Source organism: Phocoena sinus, chromosome 11, assembly GCF_008692025.1.
Source record: "Phocoena sinus isolate mPhoSin1 chromosome 11, mPhoSin1.pri, whole genome shotgun sequence".
Classification (NCBI taxonomy): Eukaryota; Metazoa; Chordata; class Mammalia; order Artiodactyla; family Phocoenidae; genus Phocoena; species Phocoena sinus.
The window spans coordinates 59803819-59831050 of record NC_045773.1 but is presented as its reverse complement, the minus strand read 5'-3'; the positions used below and the strand labels follow the sequence as shown (position 1 = coordinate 59831050).

The following is a 27232-nucleotide window of genomic DNA, read 5'->3' as shown; positions in this document are numbered from 1 at the left end:
GTGAAGCTGGGGGCTGGTGTTAAGATGGAGGTCTCTGGGATATTTCCACCGTTTAATATTATGTGGAGCTGGGAGGTCTCTTGTTGACCAGTGTCCTGAAGTTGGCTCTCCTACCTCAGAGGCAGAGCCCTGACTCCTGGCTGGAGCACCAAGAGCCTTTCATCCACACAGCTCAGAATAAAAGGGAGAAAAAGTAGGGAGATTTAGTAGAAGTATGAGTAAAGAAAGAAGGAAAGGAGGAAAGGAAGGAAGGAAGAAAGAAGCAAAGAAGGAAAGAAAGGAGGGAGGGAGGGAGGGAGGGAGGAAGGAAGGAAGGAGGGAAAGAAGGAAAAAAGACAGAAAAAGATGATACAGTAAAAATAAAATAAAGTATAATATAGTTATTGAATTAAAAAATATTTAGGAAAAAAAAAAAAAAAGGGACGGATAGAACCTTAGGACAAATGTTGGAAGCAAAGCTATACAGAGAAAATCTTACACAGAAGCATACACATACACCTTCACAAAAAGAGGTAAAGGGGGAAACATCATAAATCCTGCTCCCTGAGACCACCTCCTCAATTTGGGGTGATTCGTTGTCTAAAGGAGGGAAGGAAGGAAGGAAAGGAAGAAAGAACGAAGGTAAAGTATAATAAAGTTATTACAATTAAACTTAATTATTAAGAAAAAGAATTTTTTAAAAAAAAGTCATGGACGGATAGAGCCCTAGGACAAATGGTGGAAGAAAGAGTATACAGACAGGATCTCACACAGAAGCATACACGTACACATTCACAAAAAGAGGAAAAGGGGAAAAAATCATAGATCTCGCTCCTAAATTCCACCTCTTCAATTTGGGATCATTCCTTGTCTATTCAGGTATTCCACAGATGCAGGGTATATCAAGTTGATTGTGGAGCTTTAATCCGCTGCTTCTGTGGCTGCTGGGAGAGATTTCCCTTTCTCTTCTTTGTTCTCACAGCTCACAGGAGCTCAGCTTTGGATTTGGCCCTGCCTCTGCGTGTAGGTCGCTGGAGGGCGTCTGTTTTTTCGCTCAGACAGGACGGGGTTAAAGGAGCCGCTGATTCGGGGCCTCCGGCTCACTCAGGCCGGGGGTTGGGGGATGGGGGTAGGAGGGGCACTACGTGCGGGGCGGGCCTGCGGCTGCAGAGGCAGCGTGACGTTGCGGCAGAGGCCGGCGTGATGTTGCACCAGCCTGAGACCCGCCGTGCGTACTCCCGGGGAAGTTGTCCCTGGATCCCGGGAACCCGGCAGTGGCGGGCTGCACAGGCTCCGCGGAAGAGGGGTGTGGAGAGTGACCTGTGCTCGCACACAGGCCCCTTGGTGGCGGCAGCAGCAGCCTTAGCGTCTCCCGCCCGTCTCTGGGGTCCGCGGTTTTAGCGGCGGCTCGCGCCCGTCTCTGGGGTTCGCGCTTCCCGCCGCGGCTCGCGCCCGTCTCGGGGGCTCGCGCCCTCAGCCGCGGCTCGCGCCCGTCTCTGGGGTTCGCGCTTTTAGCCGCGGCTCGCGCCCGTCTCTGGAGTTCCTTTAAGCAGCGCTCTTAAACCCCTCTCCTCGCGCACCAGGAAACAAAGAGGGAAGAAAAAGTCTCTTGCCTCTTCGGCCGGTGCAGGCTTTTCCCCGAACTCCCTCCCGGCTAGTCGTGGTGCACTAACCCCTTCAGGCTATGTTCAAGCCGCCAACCCCAGTCCTCTCCCTGAGCTCCGTCCAAAACCAAAACCCGAGCCTCAGCTCGCAGCCCCGCCCGCCCCGGCGGGTGAGCAGACAAGCCACTCGGGCTGGTGAGTGCCGGTCAGCACCGATCGTCTGTGCAGGTATCTCCCCGCTTTGCCCTCCGCACCCGTCGCTGTGCACTACTCCGCGGTCCCGAAACTCCCCCCTCTGCCTCCCGCAGTCTCCGCCCGCGGAGGGGCTTCCTAGTGTGTGGAAACTTTTCCTCCTTCACAGCTCCCTCCCACTGGTGCAGGTGCCGTCCTTATTCTTTTGTCTCTGTTTTTTCTTTTGCCCTACCCAGTTACGTGGGGAGTTTCTTGCCTTTTGGGAGGTCTGAGGTCTTCTGCCAGCCTTCAGTAGGAGTTCTGTAGGAGTTGTTCCACGTGTGGATGTATTTCTGGTGTATCCGTGGGGAGGAAGGCGATCTCCGCCTCTTACTCTTCCGCCATCTTCCTGTGATTTCTTTTTAACAACCTTTTTGAGACACAGTATGTTGTACAGTAAGTCCCCTACTTATGAACGAGTTCTATTCTGAGAGCGTGTTCATAAGTCCAATTTGTTTGTAAGTCCAACAAAGTTAGCCTACATACCCAACTAACACAGTCGGCTATATAGTACTGTACTGTAATAGGTTTATAATACTTTTCACACAAATAATATGTAAGAAACAAACAAACACAAAATATAAAGAAAACATTTAAAATCTTATAGTACAGCACCTTGAAAAGTACAACAGCTGGCATACAGGGGCTGGCATCGAGTGAACAGGCAAGAAGAGTTACTGACTGGAGGAGATCCTGGGCTTGAAATACAGATACTGTACTACCGTACTCTATACAATACTGTACAGTAAAGTACACAAAATCACAACCAGTTGTAGAGTATGCACGCATGTGACAATGTACGCCAGACACGGGAACTAACTTACTTGACTGGACATGCAAACACACATTTGTATCTTTGAAAGCTCTCATCTTGAAGGTTCGTGTGTAGGGGACTTACTGTACTGGTTAAGTGAATGGATTCTAGAATCAGGTTGGAGAATGAGAGTTTAAATCCTGGCATTGTTATTTATCCTTGTGCAATTTACTTGACCTTCATGTGCCTGTTTTCCCATCATAAAATGGGAACAATAATAGTACCAATCTCATAGAGTTATTGTGAGAATTAGATCTAAGATGCTTTTAGACAATGCCTGGCACGTGGTAAGTGGTTAATAAGTGTTACTCGTTAAATACAGCATGATTAGAGTATGCAAATAGCTTTATCAATAACATAACTGGAAAGATTTAGAGACTGTAACAGTCTAAAGCATCTAGTTTAGTGGTTGGCACTGGCCCACTGCCTGTTTTTATAAATAAAATTTTATTGGAACATAGCCATGCCCATTTGTTTACATATTATCTATGGCTGCTTTCATGCTGCAGCAGCAGAGTTGAGTAGTTGCAAAAGAGACTATATGGGCTGCAAAGCCTAAAATATTTACACTGTGGTCTTATATGGAAAACGTTTGCCAGCCTTTGATCTAGATGCAATAGATGCTTTATGCTGGCACATTTTAAGTACTAATGTGTGTCTGCTTTTATACTATTCACTGAACAAATATTTAATAGGCTTCTGTATACTTCAGACTATATATGGAAAATTTGAAGGAAAATGTATAAAAGGTTAAAGATGAAAATAATCATTCATATTTCCATTCCAGAGGTAGCCATTGACGTTTATCATATTTATTTTCTGCGTTTTCCCTCTCTGCAGATAGAGTTACATATAGCTTGACATAATCTTTGTTTATATTTGGCCTTATTTGTTTAATACTATTTGGTGACCCACTTGATATCAAAAGTATATTTCTGCTTCAATGAAAAAGTTTTGTTAGTGTTTCTAATGACTTTCATGAAATGTACACACCATAATTTACTTAAATGGTACCCTATTGTTGGAGATTAATTTGTTGCAAACTTTGTGCAAATGTAGATGACATTGGGATCAACATCTTAGAGCATGAACCTTTGGTTTGACTTACCTCTTTAAGATAGAGTTCTAGGTGTGGAGTTACAGGGATAAAGGATGATCAATATTTTCTGATCGCTGTTGTGACAAAATAATTTTCTTAAGGAAACCGGATTAGTAACCGTAGGTTAATTGAGTTTTTTCTTAATATCTTTAGGAAAAAGTAGATTTTCAACATGCTCATGGGTTGCAAGAATTGGAATTTATTCGAGGACATTCTGATACAGAAGCAGCGAGACTGTGTGTGGACCAATGGTTAAAAATGCCAGGTAGGTATTCTTTAGAGATCAGAGTGGAACATAAGATTACCAAGCTTCCCTAAAGCCTTAAAACATTGTGTCTGTTTTATTCAGTTGCTAATAAGTACATAGAGTATTGAAATTTAGTTCAGTAATACTTAACAGAAGACCTACTTTACCAATTGTCTTCCTACTTTGGCAAAAGTGTATTTTGAGTATAAGTAATCCTTGAGCTGATCATTTATTCATTCATATGTCTCCTAGTTATTATCCTCTATGGGAGGGCGTGTAACAGGTTACTTGAGGTCAGGCTTCTCTAAGGAAGTGGAATTTAAGCTGAGATGGAAAGGATTAGCATTTACTTTTTTATTTGTCAGTGCAGCCTGTGTAGATATTTTGTTAAGGAAATGTCCATGTGGGAGGCTTATCAAAAGCAGTGGGTAGCTTCTTCATTGCTAACTCTTTGCAGACCTGAAATTCCTGGAAGAGTCACTGTGCAGTGTTTTCCTCCTACCAGATAATTTGGTAGAATTTTTAAGAGCCACCATGGCAACTTTTCTAGCTTCTCTTGTAGAAGACCCACTGAGCCCTTAAAGGCTTGGGATATCCACAGAAACCTTAGCTGTGGATTCAATCCAGCAGAAAGTTTAATTACAAAAAGTCTTAGAAATATCTATGTATGCAGTGCTCAACTTTGAACCTAGGTATCTTATTCTGTAGTTTTCAGAGGGCTTTTCTTTGAATAGAATCAAATTGCAACTTTTAAAATAATTCCAATAATTTGTAGATATTTTAACACCTGGCCACTCCCTGAAACTGTATTTTCTTCTTATCTCCCAATGTGTTTGTGCCTGGCAAACTCCCACCTTGCCCCATCCTCCTTTTTAAATACCCTTTCCTCTTTTTTTCTTCTTAGTTGCCTGTGGGGTTAGCCCTACAGGTAACATTCAATACTAGAGGTTGCTAGGTTTATTTAGTCTGCATAAGTTTGGTTGTTCAGCTGTCTTTGATCCCACAGTGCTTTATTCATTTCTCTCAAATAGTTTCTACCCTGTTATGTTGCATTGATAAGTTTACGTGTCTGTGTCCTTTACCAGATTTATATGCTCCGTGGGGACAGAGACTAAGGCTTAATAATCCGTTTTAGTGTCAGTGCCTAAAAAGAAGGCTCAGCATAGAGATGTCCAATAAGTGTTGGTTGAATATTATACAAGAGTGGGCTGTAGGATTTGCATATGAACACAGAAAAGAAGCCTAGAACTCGGGTACCAAATGTGACTGTCATTCAACTAAAGAAAAGAATTGTTAGGCATTCCAGACCTACTTTAGAAAAAATACTTAGAAATTATGGTCCTTAGCTGCATCAGAATCACCTGGGAGTCTTAAATACACATATCTGGGCCTCACCACTAGAGATAATTCTAGGGCATCAGTAGATTTGGGAAGATTCCTATGTGATTTTGATAGGAAAATGGGCTAGAACTACAAGGCTCAATCTACAAGATCTCTTGTAAAAATCGTTCATCTCATATGAATCTAACACTTTCAAGTCTTGTCTAGAATGATTGCTGGGCCAGTAATATGTCCCTTTAGGCCTAATCCCTGGCCTCCAGATTGTCAGAATATTTTAATTCATTGTAAATTGAATTCATAAGCATCTGTTTATATATTTCTGGGAACAAATGAGTCACTTAGCTGTGTCTTTAGGATTCTTTGCAAGATGTGATATTGTATCAGTATATCACTTCAGGTGACACCTGGTTCATTAGTGGCTGATAAGCTTGTGCCTTGAGTTAAGGTCTTTAGTTATGCTCTTTTTATGTGATTGTTTTATCTTTTTACTTGGTCCCTGCCACTCCATAACACTGAAGTCTGGGGTCTTTTGCTAGCACAGCTGCCTTAGCATTGGGCTATACTTGGTGTGGTGCAGTTCCATACATGGGCTTCAGAGAATGCTGAGATCTTTGAGGAGAGGAGAGCTGGGGAGAATAGAGATGGCATTGTTCTCGTCAATTATAAAAAGTGAGATTCTGCTTCTCAATAGCATTAAGGGACTTGTTCAATCTGTTCCAAAGTATCCAACCATTATAATTCAGTTCTTTGATTAGAAGTAGTTTGAGTACTTTATAATTACTCAAACTGGAAATCCATCTTTTATTTTTTATAGACTTATAGTTAGGCCAGTTTCCACACATTTGATTACTTAGTAATTTAAAAACAACACTGTACTATTTAAGGGAAAGAGCTGTTTAAATCTCTCTGTATTTTGCCTTTCCATAGATAAAGCTTATTTTCTTTCTGGCTTGTTTTCTCCGCTTTGATTTTTATCCAGAACCTCTGTTTGGCTAAATAAAGGTTTTAATAGGCAACACCTGGAATGTGGATGGACAGGAAATAAAAATTATTATAATTCTGACTGCATTAAAAAATTAAAGATAAAAAAGTATATTGTTAATGCCTCTTTTAATATGATTAATGCTATGTTAGTCGTTCTTTATTGGTAGAACACATTTATAAGCATTTTGGCAGCATTTAATAGAGGCATTTCCCCCATAAACAGCAGAAAAGCATGGAAACCTTCAACATATATAACCATTTGGGGATCTTAACTAGATGATGTTAAAGGAATAACATTTATTCTAGTTAAATGCTTAGCGGCTTCGTAGAAATTGCCATAAAGATAAATACACAGCTTTTTGTTGTATGAAATATTTAAGGTATTTGAGTGAAACAATTTATAAGAAATAATAATAAAAGATAATAACCAAACTATCTAGAGTATATATTAGAATCCTCCTGGCAGTTTTTACAATTCTTTGTTTATACAGCATAACTCTAAATTTTTCATTGTGTAACATGTATTGGGAGTTTGCCTGGGAAGAAAATTTGGCTAAGTCTAGAAAGTTATGTGACTGTTAAGACCAAGATTATAAAGAAAGAAAAGGGATGAAGAATGGACCAGGATAAAGGGATAATTAAGGCATTCTCCTTGTCTCTCCTCTTCACTCCTTCCCACCCTCCCAGTTACATTGTTTGACATAATATTCATAGAACCCAGATCCTCTATAATATAACTAAACCTTACGATGTGTTTAAGATAGTTAAGAGAGAAAATAAGAATTAGAAGAAAAAATCTTTGCCAACTTGCATAAATGAAAAGAAGGGAGGCAGGAATAGGGGTTCTGTAGAGCAACTGGTTTTCTAATATATTCCATCTTTGATGTTTCCTGGCTATTGAACTTAAGGGAACAGTTTTTTTCCTCAGATAATGTTACTTGGGGATGTTAACGGCTTCCCTTGTCCCAAATAGCTATTTACTTGTAGGTTGTTGTACCTTTTATAAGAAAGTTTGTAAACATCTAATTACAAGTAGGATCACCCAGTTGATGCTGCACATGTTTTTCATTGTTTTTTCATGATTCTGATTACCAGTCCAAAGGACAAGTATCTGAAATAGAAACTTAAGAATTTATATTCCAATGATGCAGGACTCAAAACAGGCACAATTAATTCTGGAACAAAAGGTTCGTTCCGAAGAGGAGGCCAAATACGAGTGTCTGGGAAGCCAATTTCATGTCCCATAATGCACTGTAACAAGCAGTTTGATAATGGGCACCTTCTCTTAGGACATTTGAAAAGGTAAGTGTGATATTCAGAATAGTGGATGCTGAAGATGAAATGAAAGCGTGATGCACCTCTGCCATTGTGATTATAGCTTTATATTCCAAACTCATTGTTCTGTGCTATTATGATATAATTTTTTCTAATGTACATTTCTTAGGCTTCCTAGAATGCTTAAAATCAGATTATTTTAGTGATATTCAATCCTAATATGTCTCATAAAATTCTGACCAGACTTTTTGCATTGATATGCATTTGGATCAGTTTTAGAGAAATGCAGTCCATTAGAAAATCCAGCATTTAGCAAATTTGAAGAGACACAAAGCACTTAACAGATATTTGGGCTAGCCTAAAGAAAGCTAGTATGGCATTACAAAATAAATGCTAAAGGCAAACCAATGTACCAAAGTTAACAATAAATATTCTATTTATGAAATCCATCTTATTAATTTACTGAATTTTTGAATAGTAGAGCTTGAGAAAGTAAATATCAAGGGAAGGCAATATTAAAAGCATTAAATAGTCTTATCTTCAGTCTCCCCTTCTCATAGTTTAAAGATGGGAATTGAGAGTTTGGACCTCTAAGCCTTCTCTTTTCCAGATGTCTCACCCTACTTACACCTTACCCTACTCTTAGAGCCTTCTGGAGGGGCTTCAGCATTCTACAGATAACTGTATTCTAAGTATTTTTAAAAAGTCTCTGAGGCAGTTTTAAATGACACAAATTTGTTAAATTGTTAAAATGACATTTTAAAAGGATTAAAAGCCATTTTTAGGAAATAGGTGTGAGCCAGAAATCTTGACATGAGATTATTATTCCAGTGGTTCATTTACAATTATTTGTGAGTTTTATGGTAAATAAAACAGGAAGGAACAGATGATGGCTGTACAGTTTTCAAACTGGAAGTTTACCAGTTTGGCAAGACATGCTTAAATCCATTTTATTGGATCTTGAGTACTTTTATGAAACGTAAAGCTGTTGGTCACTGTTTGAAGAGATTGCATGGCATATGGGAACCACTTGATATTTCTTGAATATAAAGAACCTTAATATTTCAGTAGAAAAAGTGTAAAGTCCTGAATGTGTGTGTGTGTGTGTGTGTGTGTGTGTCTAGCTTAACAAATGAAGCAACATAGTTCTGCCCCTAGAATGTCAGATTTTCTAATGTTACCTCTCTTTTGCTGAGTAGGTTTGATCACTCTCCATGTGATCCAACAATTACACTGCATGGACCTTTCATCAGTTCTTTTGCTTGTGTAGTATGTTATAAAAATTTCGTTACTCAACAACAATATAGGGATCACCTTTTTGCTAAGGTAAGAGCATATCCTAAGCTAAGAGTAGGTATTCTTTTTCTAGAGAACCGTGGAATGGGATATAGGTGTTTTCTTGCTGTTCTTAAGGTTGCATTCGACAGTGATGCACATAAAGATCAAAATTATGATTGTCTATGGGGAATAAAATTACTTGGAACATTAAGTTATCGTGGGCAGGTAACCCTGATAGCTGAAAGCCAGCAGTCTTAAAGAATATCATTTTTATGGAGTTGTTCAAGATGTTCTGTGAGTTAGTCACATGATAACCAGAACATTATTCTTAAGTGTGCTGCCGTTCACTGCTGGTTGAATTGTTGGAACCACGTAGTAAATAATGATTCCTTTATTAATGCTGGTATTAAGAAGTAGATCTGGTATTTAAAAGGCTGGTATTTAACACTCGCATTAAGTGTTAAATCTCAAGGGATATAAGATTGATTCATGATATTAGCAAATTCAATGTAATGAGGAACTCTGTGATAAGTGTTTCCCACACTTGATATTAGATATCTCACTAGTTAAAATTACAAAATGTTAATTGTGCAATATGTTCACTGTGGAAAAATTTTAAAATACTAACAAAAGGAAAATAAATCACTTTTTAAAAAAATTTATTGAAGTATAGTTGATTTACAATGTTGTGTTAATATCTGCTGTACAGCAAAGTGATTTAGTTATACATATATATACATTCTTTTTTATATTCTTTTCCATTGTGGTTTATCATAGGATACTGAATATAGTTCCCTGTGCTATACAATAGGACCTTGTTGTTTATCCATCCTACATATAATAGTTTGCCTCTGCTAACCCCAAACTCCAGTCCTTTCCTCCTCCATTTCCCCTCCCCCTTGGCAACCACAAGTCTACTGTCTGTGTCTGTGATTCTGTTTCTGTTTTGTAGATGTGTTCATTTGTGTTGTATTTTAGATTCCACATATAAGTGATATCATATGGTATTTTTCTTTCTTTTAAGAAATCGCTCTTAATTTCACTTATAGAGATAAGCATTGTTAACATTTTTATGTATATATTTCTGCTTCTTCTCCCTATGTAAATATTTTTACATAGGATAAAGTATGTAAATTTTTTCATAATTAAGAAAAGCAGTGTGTTGTAAACATAAATGTTTAAATATATGTTGAATCAGTATGTACATTTAAAATCAATGAATGGCATTCTATATGAATATATTATAGTTCATTTAATTTCCTATTAGATGTATTAATTGTTTACATTTTTCTGTTATTAAAAACAATAACACATTAAATATCCTTGTAGCTAAAAACCTGTGAGATCCATACATGATGTATTTGCTGAGTAAATATTAGGTTTTGAAGTAGTAAAATGCTAATGTCCAGAGAGAACTAGGGTTTTTCTTTAAACCATGTTTTCAGAATTTGCTAATCTCTAGCCCTATACTTGAAAATTCATGTGGGTAGTAACTTGGATTCTGTAGAGGTTCACACAGAAAATGAAGACTTGCACTCCCAGGTGTCTCTGGTTGAGTTCTGTGGTTGACTGACCCCTGTTCTGGTGCTGGAGAGTGTTCCCAGGATAGATGGCGCCTATTGACGCTGAGTTCGTTGTATACTTAGTCATTAGTTTTGGGGAGCCTGTGTCTTGTTCAACCCTGATGAGTCACCGTAGTATGAGAGGAATCCATGTGCTCTAGAATGAATAAGCTGCAATGGTACATCATCAGGTGAAATAGGAGTTCAGAGGAAGGGGAGAGGAGTAGCAGAAGAAGCTGACAGAGCACTGCAGAGGAGAAGTGGTCCTCCAGGCTTGGATTTGGATAGATGGAAAGGACAAGTGGTGTAATCACAGGAAGGTTTGAACAAGAGCCTACACAGAGTAGCAAATATGGGAATAGGTAGCGTGCAGAGAGCAGGTGACATAGTAGGCCTGAGACTTCTGTCCTTAGACGGACTTGCTTGCAAGGTTGGCACTGGGCTGTTGTCTAGGAACTTAGATTTGGCGGGTCCCTACGAATCTCTGATGAGTGGCCCTTTGTGCGTGAACTGTTGGTGCAGACAGTGTGGTTTATGCTGAACACCTAATTTCCTTGTGGAAATTAGGTGTGTCTGTGTGTCTCCGCTGGGAGAGGACCCTTGGAATCTTACACCTGGTTTCCTCTGGACCTTGCCCAGTGTGCTTTTCCCCCTTTGTATCCTTTTGCTATAATAAATCATAGTCATGAGTACAACTGTACACCAAGTCCTGTGAGTCCTAGCCAACCACCAAGCCTGGGGATGGACCTGGGGACTCCCAACACAAGTACAATAGTAACTTGACTATAAAGGCACAAAATTTAAACTTGATATTGGAAAGATACTGGCACTATCACAGGACGTGACATGATGAAAATAATTCTTATATCTTCAGAGCTAGAGGGACTTTAAATTCTAGAACCGAATTCCTTCTCCTTTTTTAGGGACACCAAAGAGATTGAGTGGTATTAGAATGGCACCAGTGTTCAGGGTGGATTCAAAGATGTAGACAAGGAGACCAGTTTAGGTGACTTCAGCAGTAACTTAGCTTTGAGATGAGAAAAGGGTTTACTTAGGTAATGACATTTAAAATAAAGACCTTAAAGTGGATCCAAAAGACACATTAAAGAAAGAAATGATAGGGCTGTCTAGTGCCCTGACACAGGTTTGGGGAGAGAAAGGAAAAGGGTGCAACTACATTCCATAGTTTTTTAGTGTTTGCAGTGGGTCACTAGTATTCCACCTTTTTCAGAACTGGAGTTCTTTCAGGGCATGTTTTTCTATTCCATGCTGTAAGCATATTCATCTTTTTTCTCCAATAAATCTGAATAGATATTTTAACCTTAAAATTAATTAATACTCTCATTTGTGTTTTCCCAAATTTCATTAATTTGTTTCCTTTTTTATCTGGGAATCACTCATCCTATGCTGTTTTGCCCTCCCTTTTGCCGTCTCTCCGGGAAGTAAATTTATGATATTCAGCCTTCTGGGAAGCAGTCTGGTAAAACAGAGCAAAGGCTTTGGTGTCAGACAGACCTGGATTCCAGTTACTTTTATTAGCTATGTGTTCTCACCAAGTTACAGCACATCTGTGAGCTTGGTTCTTCATCTCTAAAGTGGAATTGTTATACTTACATACAAGATTGTTGAGAGAAAACATAATACAATATAAAGCACTTACGGCCTGACATATAGTTTTTAATAAAAGCTCCTATTGCTTATTCTTTGGAGTGTCTGTCACAAGGACTCGGAAGGAACCAGTCATTACGTATCTTAAATGAGCCAGAAGAGGTCGCTAGAAGATTGCATGCCTGTGAATTCTGTTTCATAAAGATGATGTTCTTCAATGAAATTGTGAAACTGTCCACAATTTGCATTGTTTGCCTTGCTGCCCTTCTGTTTTCTTTTTATCTCCAGTTTCTTCTGTCTAGACTCATGCCTCTCAAACTTTAAAGTGCACACAAATCACTTGGGAATCTTGTTAAAGTGCAGGTTCTGACTCAGTAGATCTGATGTGGGGCCTTAGATTCAAGATTTCTAACAAGCTTCTAGGTGATGGCAGTGCTGCTGGTCTTTGAGTCATACTTTGAGTAGCAAGTGTCTAGTGTTTTCTGACATTCAAGCTATCCAGGGACTTCCCTTGTGGTCCAGCGGTTAAGACTCCGTGCTTCCACTGCAGGGGGGCATGGGTTCAATCCCTAGTCAGATCGCACATGCCTCGCAGGATGGCCAAAAAAAAAAAAAAAGACTATCCAGTGGGTCTGTCACTGCGTAACTTCCTGCTTTTCTCCCTTTTGGTGCTGGTGGGGATGGTGGAGGATGTATCGTAAGCCCCAGGGTGCCTTAGTGTCGCTTGTCGGTCGGTGGGCATTACAACTCTCTCTCATTCTGTTCCTAGGGCCATTCTGTCATCGAAGGTGACTCTTCCCCCTCCCCAGCCCGAGGCAACTAGTACACTACTTTCTGTCTCTGTGGTTTTTGCCTTTTCCAGACATTTCATTAAATGGAATCCTACAATATGTGGCCTTCTGTGACAAGATTCTTTCACTTACCATGATGTTTTCAAGGCTTATCCATGTTGTGACATATGTCAGTACTTCATCCTTTTTATTGCCAAGTAATATTCCATTGTATGGACATATGCCACTTTCTTTTTATCAGTTCAGTTGGTGGACACTTGGGTTGTTTTCACTTTTTGACTGTTGTGAATAATGCTGATATAAACAAATGTACAAGTCTTTGTGTGGTCATACTTTTTCACTTCTCTAATGAGTTAATTGTTGGGCCATATGGTTATCATCTTTAAGTTTTTGAAGAACTGCCAAATTGTTACCCATCACAGTGTACCAGCTTACTTTCCCACCAACAATGTTCCAGTTTCTTCACATCCTTGCCAACACTTATTATCTGTCTTTTAAAATAGCCATCCTAGTGGGTACCTATGAAGTGGTATCTTATTATGGTTATACTTTTTTTTATGTATACATATTTGTATGGTGTGTTTTGATTTAATATAACTGGAAAATATAATGGTAAAAGGAATTGAGTACTTCCAGATATCCTATTTCCCATTCCTTCCCCTGGTTTGTAGAAGTTATTTGCAAATATGCTATACTTTTGCAATAGGATATTCCAATAAAATTTTATGTAGAATCACAGTTTTTTGTTCTATTGAGCAAACAGTTTAAACAAGCTTTATTTTGAATCCACTTATAACTCACAGTTGAACTAAAGCTTATTAGAGTTCTTCAGGTAGGGGTCATTTGTACAAATTGGTTGGTAGTAAATGCTTTTAGTGTTCTTATTTGGAACCTTCTAATTGGAATGCAAAGTGTCATACTGGGTGTTATCTTCTGCGTGGCTGTCACCAAAATAAAATAGGGTGAGGAGTAGTGGAAAGAGCACAGGATTTATCACCACAGCTATAAAGCTGGGTGTGAATGGTAGCTTTGTCTCTTCTGAGGGTACAACTTGGAGGGGAGTGATAATTTTGTTCACTTATGTAAACTTCAGTTTTCTCATTTGTAAATAATGAAAATAGTACTTCACGGGGTTATTGTAAGGATTAAGTGGAAAAGCACATTTGAACTGTAAGGTGGTGCTTGACATATACTCAGTATAAATGTAAATTTCCTATCACTCCTCCTGTTGCATTTCATAAGCAACTACACAAACTATTTTGATATCCCTAATGTTAATGATAGTAAATTTAAGAAGACACAATACAACTTTTAAGGCTATTATTCTAAAGACCATTAACAAGAAGTTACATTATATTTATACACAGCACACATACAGTTATACATATACATATAAATATACACTTAATAATATTTCCAATTTGGGGATAGAGGAGACTCTTAGCCAAGTTTGGAAACCTGGACTCTAGAAAAGACATACCTGTTTGTATCAGAATTTTAAGGTGACCATATACTAATACTAAATTAATAGATGTTTGATGAAGAATATTTGAAAAATAGAGGATGAGACAGAGTTAGTTTTGATAACAGAGAATGGATACAAGTTGACCAGAGGGGAAAAAGCAAAAACAATCAAAACATGAGGCTGGAATGGAATAAGCAATGCACAGAATTGTATGAATAAATGCTCACACTCACTAGTAGACAGGAAAGGCAAATTAACATAACACACATCTGTAAGACTGCAAACATGACAATAAGATCTGTAATAGCTATTGTGCCAGGCTCACTCAGTGCTAGGGAATCGGAATTTGTAGAGCCTTTTTGAGAAGCAGTTACACAATATCTTTTAATATTCAAATAATGAACCTTTTAACCCAATGCGGCCAATCTTGATAATGAGAGAAAAAGCACTATTTAATGAGGATATATAGTCAACAATATTTACAAAACCATTGTTTACAGTGGCAAAAAAAAAAAAAAAAATGCCTGGAAAGGAATAGTTGACTAAATCTCAGTAGATCCACATCACACCATGGAGTAGTTTGTAGCCATTAAGAAGAATAAATTAGAGCGACACCAGTTGATTTTTAGGGATTTCCATTAGTTATTGTGGAATAAGAAAACTAAGAGGCAGAAGAATCTGTAAGATGACAATATTTGATAAAACAATGACAATTCCCCTTGTGTATTTATTTTTGTATGGAGAAATTTATGGAAGAATACGTATTTGTAAACATAGGTTATATTGCAGAGTAGAGTGAACAAAGCAAAACATAAGAAAAAGTATATGTGATATGAAAGCATTTATGCATTTATATAATATTGCATATAGATGTATATATAAAAAGAAAAATGTATAGAAAGCAAATGTACTTGTATGTTTATTGTCACAGAAAGATGGTAATAATTTGTTTTTAAGGAAATAATTTAAAATTTCATATATGGGACCTCATTTATGACAAAAAGTCTACAGTTCACACTCAGGGAAGAAAAGTTTTCATGTTAAAAACTGATACAAAATATTCCAAATAAATAGGAAATTTTGAAAGTTGATTTAAGAAATTGAATATTGATTTTAGTTGTCTATAATAAAGCTTTGCCTTATATTTTAGGAAGCTGCAGATGATGGACATAAAAACAACCTTCTTCCTCAGATTATTCAGTGTTTTGCGTGTCCAAATTGCTTCCTTCTTTTTAGCAGCAAGGATGAGTGTTTGAAGCATATGTCTGGAAAGAATCATTTCCATCAGCGTTTTAAACTGGGTGGTATGTTAATACTCTCTTCCGCTGAAAAGTATTAAACTACTTTAACCTTTGCTGATTTATCATTCTTCTCAGATAATTCTTGAGGTAACTTATCTTCACATTAGTTTTGAGAACCATGAAAGCAAAAGATTTTTATCTCATTTTTTATTTTTCAAAAAAGATTCTCATTATTTATTTGCACCTAAGAGTAAGGTTTACTTTGAGGAATGAAAAGAAACTTGGGAAGAAAACATTTATGCAGGATAATGTTTTTGTATATCCATTGGGAAGTTGGGTATTTCTCTACACTTAAGATTCAGATTTTAACTTGAGCATGAGTTCAGCATCCACTGCACTTTATTGAGGCTAGAAAACGACTTCTCTTAGATTTTTATCACATAAATAACCATCTTCTTTTACTTACCTCACCTGATGTTGAGAAAGGCAAAGGGGAGGAAGGCCGGGTCACTCTACTCAGATCTTTGCAAGTCATAGTTCATTTTGTCTTTCAGATGACAAGGGAATGGCACAGCCAATATCATTTCCATCTTTTGCAAAGAAACTTTTGATCTCTCTGTGCAAAGATGTTCCATTTCAAGTTAAGTGTGTGGCCTGCCACCAGACACTGCGTTCCCACATGGAGCTCACTGCCCATTTCAGGTTTGTAAGGGGCTAGTCTTGGACTGTAAGATTCCCGCCCAATAAGCTCCGCAACAGCCAGAGGACTCAACAAATACTTTTCTATTCCATGTTTCTCTCCTTCTAAAATGAGAGTGTATATTTGCCTGGACATTACCCAAACTTAGCATAATGAAAGAAGTGAGAGGTGTGAGAAAAGTGGATATATTGATGTTGCTGTGAACATAAAACAAGCTAACAGTTCTAAGTTCTGCATGTGCTGTTGAGGGTTGTGCCTGGAGGAGGAGAGGGTTATGATAGAACCTTGGCTTTGAGTCAACCAGCATGGAGAGTATCACAAACAAGTGAAAAATTACATGTCAGTGAAAGGCCAAATTTGTCAAACAATCAAGTATGCTTTTTTTGTCTTTACAATGGAAATTATCAAGCACTATACAAAAGTAAGGAGAATCGTATAATGAACCCCAGTGTACCTTTCGCCAGGCTTCAGTAGTTATCAACACATGACAGTCGTGTTTTATTTATACTCTGATCCCCAGAAGTTCTTATTTTGAAGCAAATCTTGTCATTTTATCTGTAAATACTTCAATATATATCTCTGAATGTTAAGCACTCTTTTTTTTTTAAAGAAAAACAACTAATACCATTATCACACTTTAAAAAACCCTTTTTTTAAATATCATCAAACACCTAGTCAGTTATCAAATTTCCCTGATTACTTCATGATGTTTTTTACATTTGGTTTGTTGGAATCATAATTCAAAGTCTGTACTTTACATTTAGATGCTATGTCTCTTAGGTCTTTTTTTCCCCATTATTTCTTTAAAATGCATTAAAATTGTATCACACTACTAAATGATACAATTGCATTTGTTTAAGTAGAACAGTTGTTTTCACAAACCTTCAAGTAAAATATGTTCTCAAAAAACAGAGGCAGTGGAGTATAATCACTCTGTATACACTCAGTATAATTATTGATGTTAACAGTCCTGGTTCTGACTTATATTTTATGAGTTCAAATCCTGGTTCTGCCTTTTATTTTTATTCCTAATTTTTTTAATGGAAAATTTCAACTGTATGAAAGTCAGCTGAATAGTATAATGAACCTCCATTTACCTGTCACCCAGTTTTAATAATTATCAACACTGCCATTCTTCTTCTATTTATATATCTGTATGCTCCTTACTGCCCTTAATTATTTTTTACAGTTCTTTGTTTCTGAGATACAATTTCGATTTATTGAAGTATACAGATCTTAACCTTTATGATTTTGACTACTGGATACATCTGTTAACCCACACTTTTACCATCCTGTGTTACCTCTCCATGGAACGTTCCATTGTTCCCTTCCTGGTCACTTCCCACCCTCTTACCCTCAGGCAGTCTATTCTGATACTTTTTCCACCTTACGTTGGTTTTATCTCCTCTAGGACTTTATGTAAATGGAATCATATATAGTATGCACTCTTTTGTGTTTGTCATAATATCTGTAAGATTCATCCATATTGTTTAGTACATTGTTCCTTTTTATTTGTGAGAAGTATTCTCTTGTATGAATACAGCACAATTTGTTTATTCATTCTTATGTTGACGGACAGTTTTTAGCTAGTGTGAATAAAGCTGCTATGTACATTTTATACAAGCCTTTTTATAGACATAGGTTTTATTTCTCTTGGATGAATATCTAGGAGTGGAATTGCGGGATCGAAGAGTATGTGTATTTAATTTTATAAGATACTACTAGACATTTTCCCAAAGTGTTTGCACTGGTACACATTCCTACCAGCCAGGTGTGAGAGTTCCATTTCCTCCACATCCTTGCCAAGGTTTGGTGTTGCCAGTCTGTTTCATTTTAGTTGTTCTTTTGAGAGTCTCACTGTGGTTTTAATCTGGATTTCCCTAATGAACAATGATGTTGGACACTTTCTTTAGTATAAAAGCAACCATGGGCATGGCATTTTCCTGACATAAAATCAGTTCATTCTTAAAGAATAGGTACAGGGTTGTTGAGAGCCTCACTGTAGTGCTCCTCTATATTGTTTAATTACCACAGAGAAGTTAATTACTTGCTTGTCTCATGACGTTCCTATCAGTGCATTTGATATAGTTTGTACTTGTCTAAAATTTGTCTGAATTTTTAAAAAATTTTTTGATTCTAGTTTTACCCTTTGGTATATGGATTAGAAACAGATAAAGTGTAGGTAATGGTCAGGTAGATAGAATATTATTATATCATCTGCAACTTTATTTTTTAAAATTTATTTTATTTATTTTTGGCTCTGTTGGGTCTTCGTTGCTGCATGCAGGCTTTCTCTAGTTGCTGCGAGCGGGGGCTACTCTTCGTTGAGGTGCACAGGCTTCTCATTGTAGTGGCTTGTCTTGTTGCAGAGCACGGGCTCTAGGCGCGCGGGCTTCAGCAGTTGTGGCACGCGGGCTCTAGAGCGCAGGCTTAATAGTTGTGGTGCAAGGGCTTACTTGCTCCGCGGCATGTGGGATCTTCCTGGACCAGGGCTTGAACCCATGTCCCCTGCATTGGCAGGTGGATTCTTAACCACTGTGCCACCAGGGAAGCCTGCAACATTATTGAAAAACAATTTTTAGTGCTTGTGTATACATTGATTACTTTATAATTCCTACAATAAAAAGCAGAGATAATATATTTAGAAAATACTTATGAGTTTATTTTTTTGTCCAATTTAGAGTTCGTTGTCGAAACGCTGGTCCTGTAGCTCTAGCTGAGAAGAGCATTGCTCAGGTGGCAGAGAAATTCCTACTGAGAGGTTATTGTCCACATTGCAACCGTGTCTTTGTGGATGAAACCAGTACCCGGAATCACAAGCAGAACTCAGGACACAAAGTCCGAGTCATTAACTCAATGGAAGAATCAGTCTTACTTTATTGCCACAGCAGTGAAGGGAACAAACCCCCTTCTGACTTGCACCTGTTGCAAGATAAGTCAAAATTTTCATCACTTAAAAGAAATATGTCCGTTCGAGAATCTAGCTCAGAAGATTGCAGCACTGTTCCAAAAAAGAAGATTAATTTAGGAGATAAAAGCCATGGGGGTATGGTTTGTGTTCAGAAGGAAAAGTCACTTGTTAAAACCTGGTTTTGTGAATGCCAGCAACGCTTCCCAAGTGAAGATGCAGTAGAAAAGCACGTTTTCTCAGCAAACACGATGTGTTATAAGTGTGTGGTCTGTGGGAAGGTGTGTGAAGATTCAGGAGTCATCCGTTTACATATGAGCCGCATTCATGGAGGGGCACATTTAAATAACTTTCTTTTCTGGTGTCGGACATGCAAAAAGGAGTTGGCAAGGAAAGAGGCTATAATGGCCCATGTGACTGAGTTTCATAATGGACACAGGTATTTTTATGAGACAGATGAGGTAGAAGGTGACACTTTGCCGTCATCCTCTACAACGTTGGTGAGTGATCTGACTGCTGATAATCCTTTTTCGACTATTACTATTCTTGATCATTCCCCAGCAACCAGTCCTCCAAGCGGTAAATGGCAATGCCGAATTTGTGAAGATATGTTTGACTCCCAAGAATGTGTGAAACAACATTGCATGTCTTTAGCAAGTCACCAGTTTCATAGGTATAGCTGCGCCCATTGCAAAAAGACTTTTCACAAGATGGAAACACTGTATCGACATTGCCAAGATGAGCATGACAACGAAATAAAGATGAAGTATTTCTGTGGACTTTGTGATCTGATCTTTAATGTGGAAGAAGCGTTTCTGAGTCATTATAAGGAGCACCACAGCATAGACTATGTATTTGTGTCAGAAAAAACGGAAACTTCCATTAAAACCGAGAGTGATTTTCCAGTTATAGAGACCGGTAACCTACTGACGTGCGGCTGCCGGGAGAGCTACCTCTGCAAAGTCAACAGAAAGGAGGACCACGCTCGCTGTCTGCAGACTCTCCTGGGCCAGGGCCGCCTGTGGTTCCGCTGTGGCATGTGCTCGGCCACGGCGCAGGCCATGGATGACATGCTGGCACACGTGCGCCAGGTGCACGCGGAGCCGGAGGGCACGCCGCGGTGCCTGATCAAGTGCGGCACCTGCACCAGAGCCTTCCAGGACCCCGAGAGCGCGCAGCAGCACTTCCACAGGAAACACTGCTTCCTGCAGGAGCCCAGCGTGGCCTGCTTCGGGCCTGAGCAGACGAGCCCGTACACGTTTGCTGCCAGTTCCTCCCGTGCAGAGAGAAAGCTGAGACAGGCAGCAAGCTGTCCACAGACTTCAGACCTGGAGAGAGGAGCCGAGACTGACGTGAGCTGTCAGAGTACAGGTACGGCTCCACAACCCTGACATCCGTACACGTTTCCCATTTCCGCTTAGAAACATGCGCATGTGTAGCCACCCTCTTTGCTCCTAGGGAGCCAGTGTTGAAGCCAGGACTTGATGGGCTGATACGTTGGCCAGTGAGTTACCGCGGCGTGTACTTTACCGGGAGGGATCTGTATTCCTGCTGCTTCAGGCAGCCACTCTCTCAACCTAAGGGCACAAGGAATATCTGTTATGCTAAATAATAGGTACTTTAGGTAACCTTTTCTTTTCCAAAAGACATGGGAATTTTGAAAGATGAGGGAAATAGATGGTCCTTCTGAAAGTCAGATTTGAAAGTTATCCTGCACTTTACTGTCATTTAGATTTAAGTTCAATAAAAAGATAAATCAGGTGAATTCTTTTTATTTCTATTTTGACCTTATTCTATGTATGAGAAGTTTTAAAGGTCACTTGAGAATTTGTATATTTTTGTTACCGTCTTCGGAAGCAAAGCTTTTACTTAGAGTTAAAATAGCAATTAGAAGTCGAGTTGTTAAGTGGTAGCAAGAAACCAGGCAGAAAACTGAGGTATGGATCCCCTTGTCTGTGCTTACTCTAGGCTTCCCTTCTTCTTTGATAAGATTAAGGAAGTCTAGAAGAGTGCAGTGTTTTCATTTTGTTTAGAAGTAAATTGTTTTCTTTAGAGTATAATTTTAAGTGTATATTCTTTTAAAGATTAACTCTTCATAAGTTATACAATGTCGAGTGGAAAAAATGAAATATGTGAGTATTTTGGTTCATAAAATATGTTTATGAATTACTGAGTTTTTATAGGCTTGCTCTGTAGCACATGTAGATCTCAGCATTGCCTTTAGCCATGGTATGTTTTATGTGAGAAATGATTAAATAACATACTGTTGATCCATTCAACTCGATGTCAAACAGTGAAACCGTGGTCACGCTATTTTATGTTCTGTTGTTTTCCTTTTGCTCTTGTGATTGCTTTTGGGGGATTTGTGTTGGTCTGTGTCTGATAGGAGGTCATTGTTGTATCTATTAGTATTTTAAGAAGACAGATAAGAAGATGGGTGGTTTGGAAATGGGAAGATGGCAGTCTTTTTCTGAGGGAGTCTCTAGTAGGTGGAGTAGAAGCTATCCATTTTAAAAATAGTATAAACATTTAAGGCTTGCATTGCTACCACTCGAAACTGTAAGGCCCTGTCAAAGTGAAAGGTATGAAAGAAGGGAAGAGGAGGAAGGACAAGAGTTGCAGATGGTGGGAGGTGAGAGGCCCTGAGTTGACTGAGGAAGAGGTGTCCTTGGCGCGAGGAGCACCGGGCCCTGTTCTGCACGAGCCACAGGAGCCTCTTGTGGGCTGTCTCATGTCTGCTCTCGGGTATGTGAGCACAGAGCCAGAGGGCTGCTGATGAATCAGTCTACATTAGGAAAAGAACAAACTCCTGGCGGCGAGAAAGTTCTTAGCAAGTAACCCTGAAAGTTTATTTTGATGGATGGTGCAAGATTTTAGTTATTTAGCCTTAAAACTTGGTCTTCCATATCTTCCGGTATACTAATTTTTTAAAAACTTTCTTTTATAAGTGACTTTTAAGGAAAGCCAGGATCAATGGTACATATTTGTCGAAAGGATAATCATTTCTGAAATATTCAAAATATTTCTTATCTGATATAAATATATTGTGTCACATACAGGTTTGGATTTCATGACATGGTTTCGATAGAAGTAAATAACATGAAAGATTAATATTAAGTTGACAAATTTAAAAGGTTTTAGCTAATTCTTATGAAATTCATGTTGATGTTTCTCTCTTCTCAGATGAAGAGGTTGTTGAGCTCCCAGACTTGGATTACCTGCGAACCATGACTCACATAGTCTTTGTAGACTTTGATAACTGGTCCAACTTTTTTGGTCATCTACCAGGGAATCTTAACCAAGGAACATTTATTTGGGGCTTTCAAGGTATGGTTAATAAGGAACACATTTGAGACAACCTCCCTTTTTTTCCCCCTTAGAATGTGATTTGCTTTAAAAGGACTCCTTTTGAACCTTCCTGAATAGAAGATAGGAACATAATTGGAATTTTGTCACTTTGCATTATAGTTACTCTGCTAGAATATTTTTCTCTTTACATTTCTCTGTGGTAAATATTCACTGTACCTGGTGACCCACAGTTTGTGGATCTTTAGATACAGATTGAAAGAGCCTTTATTCAATACCTACAATGCGCCAGATACTGTACTTGGTACTAATGCATGCTTACTGATTGTTATAATTTTCACCCTTTAAAATATAAGGAAGAAGGCTGAGAAGTTTATTTTTCACAAAGTACAAAAATAATAAATAGTAGAGTTAGCTTTCAAACTTGGGCCTCATGACTACAGGACTAGTGTGTTTTCAACATAACTGCCTCTTCACTTCATCCTTACTGTTCATAAATGTGCATCTTCACATAAATCTCCCTTCCAAGTACTAACCAGGCCCAGCCCTGCTTAGCTTCCGAGATCAGGTGAGATCGGGTGCATTCAGGGTGGTATGGCCGTAGTCTAAATCTCTTTACAAACCATTGACCAAACCTGGGAGAGAGACTCCTCTTTGATTAACTGAGGCTTAGTACAGTGAGCCTCTGATGTACAGGCATCCCTAGGAGATACTGCTGGTTCAGTTCTAGACCACTGCAAGTCACATGAATTTTTTGGTTTCCCAGTGCATATAAAAGTTATGTTTATACTATACTGTGGTCTATTAAGTGAGCAACAACATTATGTCTAAAAGAAGTCTTAATTAAAACATACCTTGGGACTTGCCTGGTGGCACAGTGGTTAAGAATCCGCCTGCCAATGCAGGGAACATGGGTTTGAGCCCTGGTCCAGGAAGATCCCATATGCCGTGGAGCAATTAAGCCCATGTGCCACAACTACTGAGCCTACGCTCTAGAGCCCGCGAGCCACAACTATTGAGCCCGAGTGCCACAGCTACTGAAGTCTGCGCCTAGAGCTCATGCTCTGCAACAAGAGAAGCCACTGCAATGAGAAGCCCGCACACTGCAGCAAAGAGTAGCCCCCGCTCACCACAGCCGGAGAAAGCCCGCAGGCAGCAACGAAAACCCAACGCAGCCAAAAAAAAAAACCTTATTGCTTAAAAAATGCTAACCACCTGAGCCTTCAGTGAGTCGTAATCTTGCTGCTAGGGGAGGGTCTTGCCTCCATGCTGATGGCTGCTGACTGATCAGGCTGGGGGTTGTTGAAGGCTGGGGTGGCTGCGGCAGTTTCTTAAAATAAGACAACAATGAAGTTTGTAGCATTGGTTGACTCTTCCTTTCATGAACGATTTCTCTGTAGCATGTTTGTTTGATAGCATTTTACCCACAGTAGAACTTCTTTCAGAATTGGAGTCAGTCTTCTCAAACCCTGCTCCTGTGTTATCAGCTAAGCTTATGTAATATTCTAAATCCCTTGTTGTCATTTCAACAATCTTCACAGTATCTTCACCAGGAGTGCGTTCCTTCTCAAGAAACCACTTTCTTTTGGCTCATCCATAAGAAGCAACTCCTCATCCATTCAAGTTTTATCCTGAGATTGCAGCAATTCAGTCACATCTTCAGACTCCAGTTCTAATTCTAGTTCTCTTGCTGTTTCCACCACATTTGCAGTTCCTTTGTCTACTGAATTCTTGAACCCCTCAAAGTCATCCATGAGGGTTGGAATCAACTTCTTCTAGACTCCCGTGGATGTTGATATTTTGCTTTCTTCACATCTTCCCAATCATGAGTGTCCTTCATGGTATCTAGAATGGTGAATCCTTTCTAGAAGGTTTTCAATTTAGTTTGCCCAGATCCATCAGAGGAATCACTACCTATGGCAGCTGTAGCCTTACAAAATTTATTTCTTAAATAATAAGACTTGAAAGTCAAAATTACTCCTTGATCCATGGGCTACAGAATGAATATTACATTAGGAGACATAAAAACAAAATGAATCTCATTGTACATCTGCATCAGAGCTCTTGGGTGACCAGGTGCATTGTCAATGAGCAGTAATATTTTGAAAGGATTCTTCTGAGCAGTAGGTCTCAAAAGTGGGCTTAAAATATTCAAGAAACCATATCGCTGTCATCCAGGCTTTGTTCTTCCATTTATAGAGCATAAGCAGGGTCAATTTAGCTTAATTCTTTTTCTTTCTTTTTTGAAAAATAAATTTATTTATTTATTTATTTTTGGCTGCATTGGGTCTTTGTTGCTGTGTGCGGGATTTCTCTAGTTGTGGTGAGCAGGGGTACTCTTCGTTGCAGTGCATGGGCTTCTCATTACAGTGGCTTCTCTTGTTGCAGAGCACGGGCTCTAGGCGCACAGGCTTCAGTAGTTGTGGCATGAGGGCTCAGTAGTTGTGGCTCACGGGCTCTAGAGCACAGGCTCTGTAGTTGTGGTTCACGGGCTTAGTTGCTCCGCAGCATGTGGGATCTTCTGGACCAGGGATTGAACCCGTGTCCCCTGCATTGGTAGGCAGATTCTTAACCACTGCACCACCAGGGAAGTCCTAGCTTAATTCTTAAGGGCCCTAGGATTTTCAGAATGGTAAACGAGCATTGGATTCAAGTTAAAGTCACTAGCTGCATTAGCCCCTAACAGGAGAGTCAGCCTGTCCTTTGAAACATTGAAGCCAGGCATTGGCTTCTCTCTATCTGTGAAACTGCTAGATGGCATCTTCTTGCAATAGAAGGCTGTTTTGCCTACACTGAAAATCTTTTGTTTAGTGCAGCCACCCTCATGAATTATCTTAGGACTTATCTTCTGGATAACTTGTTGCAGCTTCTACATCAGCACTTGCTGGCTCACCTTACACTTTAATGTTATGGGTACGGCTTCTTTCCTTAAACCTCATGAACCAACCTCTGCTAGCTTCAGACTTTGCTTCTGCAGCTTCGTCACCTCTCTCAGTCTTCATAGAACTGAAGGCAGTTAGGGCCGGGCTCTGGATTGGGCTTTGGCTTAAGGGAATATTGTGGTTATTTGATTTTCTATGCAGAGACTCAGACTTTCTCCATATCAGCAATAATGTTGTTTCACTTTCTTATCATTCATTTGTTCACTGCAGTAGCACTTTTAATTTCGTTCAAGAACTTTTCCTTTGCATTCACAGCTTGGGTAACTTTGTGGTGCAAGAGGCCTAGCTTTCAGCCTGTCTTGGCTTTTGACATGCCTTCCTCACTAAGCTTAATCATTGCTAGCTTTTGATTTTAAAAAACGTGAGACTCTTCCTTTCACTTGGACATTTAGAGGCCATTGTAGGGTTATTAATTGGCCTAATTTCAATATTGTGTCTCGGGGAAAAGGGAGGCGGGAAGGGAGGGGAGAAAGACGGGGGAAGGGCCAGTCGGTGTGGCAGTCAGAACACACACAACGTTTATGAGTTAAGTTTGCCTTCTTGTATGGGCATGGTTCATGGCACCCCCAAACAATTACAATAGTAACATCAAAGACCACCATAACAAATAAAATAATGATGGAAAAGTTTGAAATATTGCGAATATTAACGAAATGTGACGCAAAGTTAACAAATGCTGTTGGAAAAATGACATCGATGAGCTCCCTCAATGCAAGGTTGCCACCAACCTTCAGTTTGTAAGAAACACAGTATTTGCAAAGCACAGTAAAGCAAAGTGCAGTGAAACAAGGTATGCATGCCATGTTTGACAGCAAGCAGCATATAAAGAAGACGATTAGGATTTAAGATAGAAACATGCTGACCTGGATAAGGTAGTCAGTACAACCTCTTAGTAAGTCCAGCTTTCCTGATTGCACATCATTTTTATTCACTGAGCAGCCTTGACATATTTGTAAAAAACCACTAATGCATACATTCATATAGAACAACAGCAGTCAAAGAATTTTCATGCACTTTACTTTTGATTCTGCTTAACATCCCTGTGAGTTTTCAGATTAATAGGCAGATTTGGGGAAGTTGGTCTACTTCCCCAAGATTTAAGCAACAACCTGGTGTTACCTGCACGAGAACTGCCTTGTTCTGCCTTCTAATCTGGTACTTTTCCTCTAGAAACATTTTTTTCTAGTATTTGTTTTTCCTTATAGAGTTTTCAGTTGTATCTAGTGTTCTGTTCTTTTTCTCTTGTTTGACTCATCATTTATGCCTTTTCTAAACATAATAGGAGGAAACACCAACTGGAAGCCTCCCGTCAACTGTAAGATCTATAATTACCTAAACAAGATTGGGTGCTTCTTCCTTCATCCTCGCTGTAGTAAAAGAAAAGATGCTGCTGATTTTGCCATATGTATGCATGTGAGTCATTGTTTTATTCAAAATCAAACGTGAAGCTAGGACCCATTTGGATTTTTTCCCCTCTTGAATCATAATGACACTGTAGGTTCCTTTTCAGTGTTGTGCTTTTTGTATAAAACCTTTTGCATCAGGTTCTACTTATGACTATTGAGGGCAGGAGCCCATAGCATGTGTTTACTGCTTCATCCCCAGTTCCAGCAGACTCTCAGCTACTCATAGTGGACCCTCAGCTATTTCTAGAATAAATTATCAGGAGATGACACTCCTGATGCGTGAGGCACTTTCACATTTTAACATCTCTGAAATGGGGGGGCACCATAGCAGTCACTGTTGACCCAGATGGAATTTGCATTTGCTTCTGTCTCTGCTAGTCACCTGGAGAAACAACCCACCTGAGACCCAGTTTAAATTAAATTCTCTGCTTAAGGGTTTCTGTGTCACACT

General features: G+C 39.1%; 1 protein-coding gene across 1 annotated transcript in view; it reads left to right on the top strand.

Moving 5' to 3' along the window:
• The window catches only part of ZNF451 (zinc finger protein 451), a 92568-nt gene that overhangs the window by 41758 nt on the left and 23578 nt on the right, over positions 1 to 27232 (top strand). The window contains exons 5-12 of the mRNA XM_032647683.1: positions 3881 to 3992; positions 7451 to 7601; positions 8774 to 8900; positions 15429 to 15582; positions 16074 to 16221; positions 18901 to 20498; positions 22311 to 22454; positions 26658 to 26788. Coding sequence (XP_032503574.1) covers positions 3881 to 3992; positions 7451 to 7601; positions 8774 to 8900; positions 15429 to 15582; positions 16074 to 16221; positions 18901 to 20498; positions 22311 to 22454; positions 26658 to 26788 — 2565 coding nt within the window. The remainder of the gene's footprint in view (positions 1 to 3880; positions 3993 to 7450; positions 7602 to 8773; positions 8901 to 15428; positions 15583 to 16073; positions 16222 to 18900; positions 20499 to 22310; positions 22455 to 26657; positions 26789 to 27232) is intronic.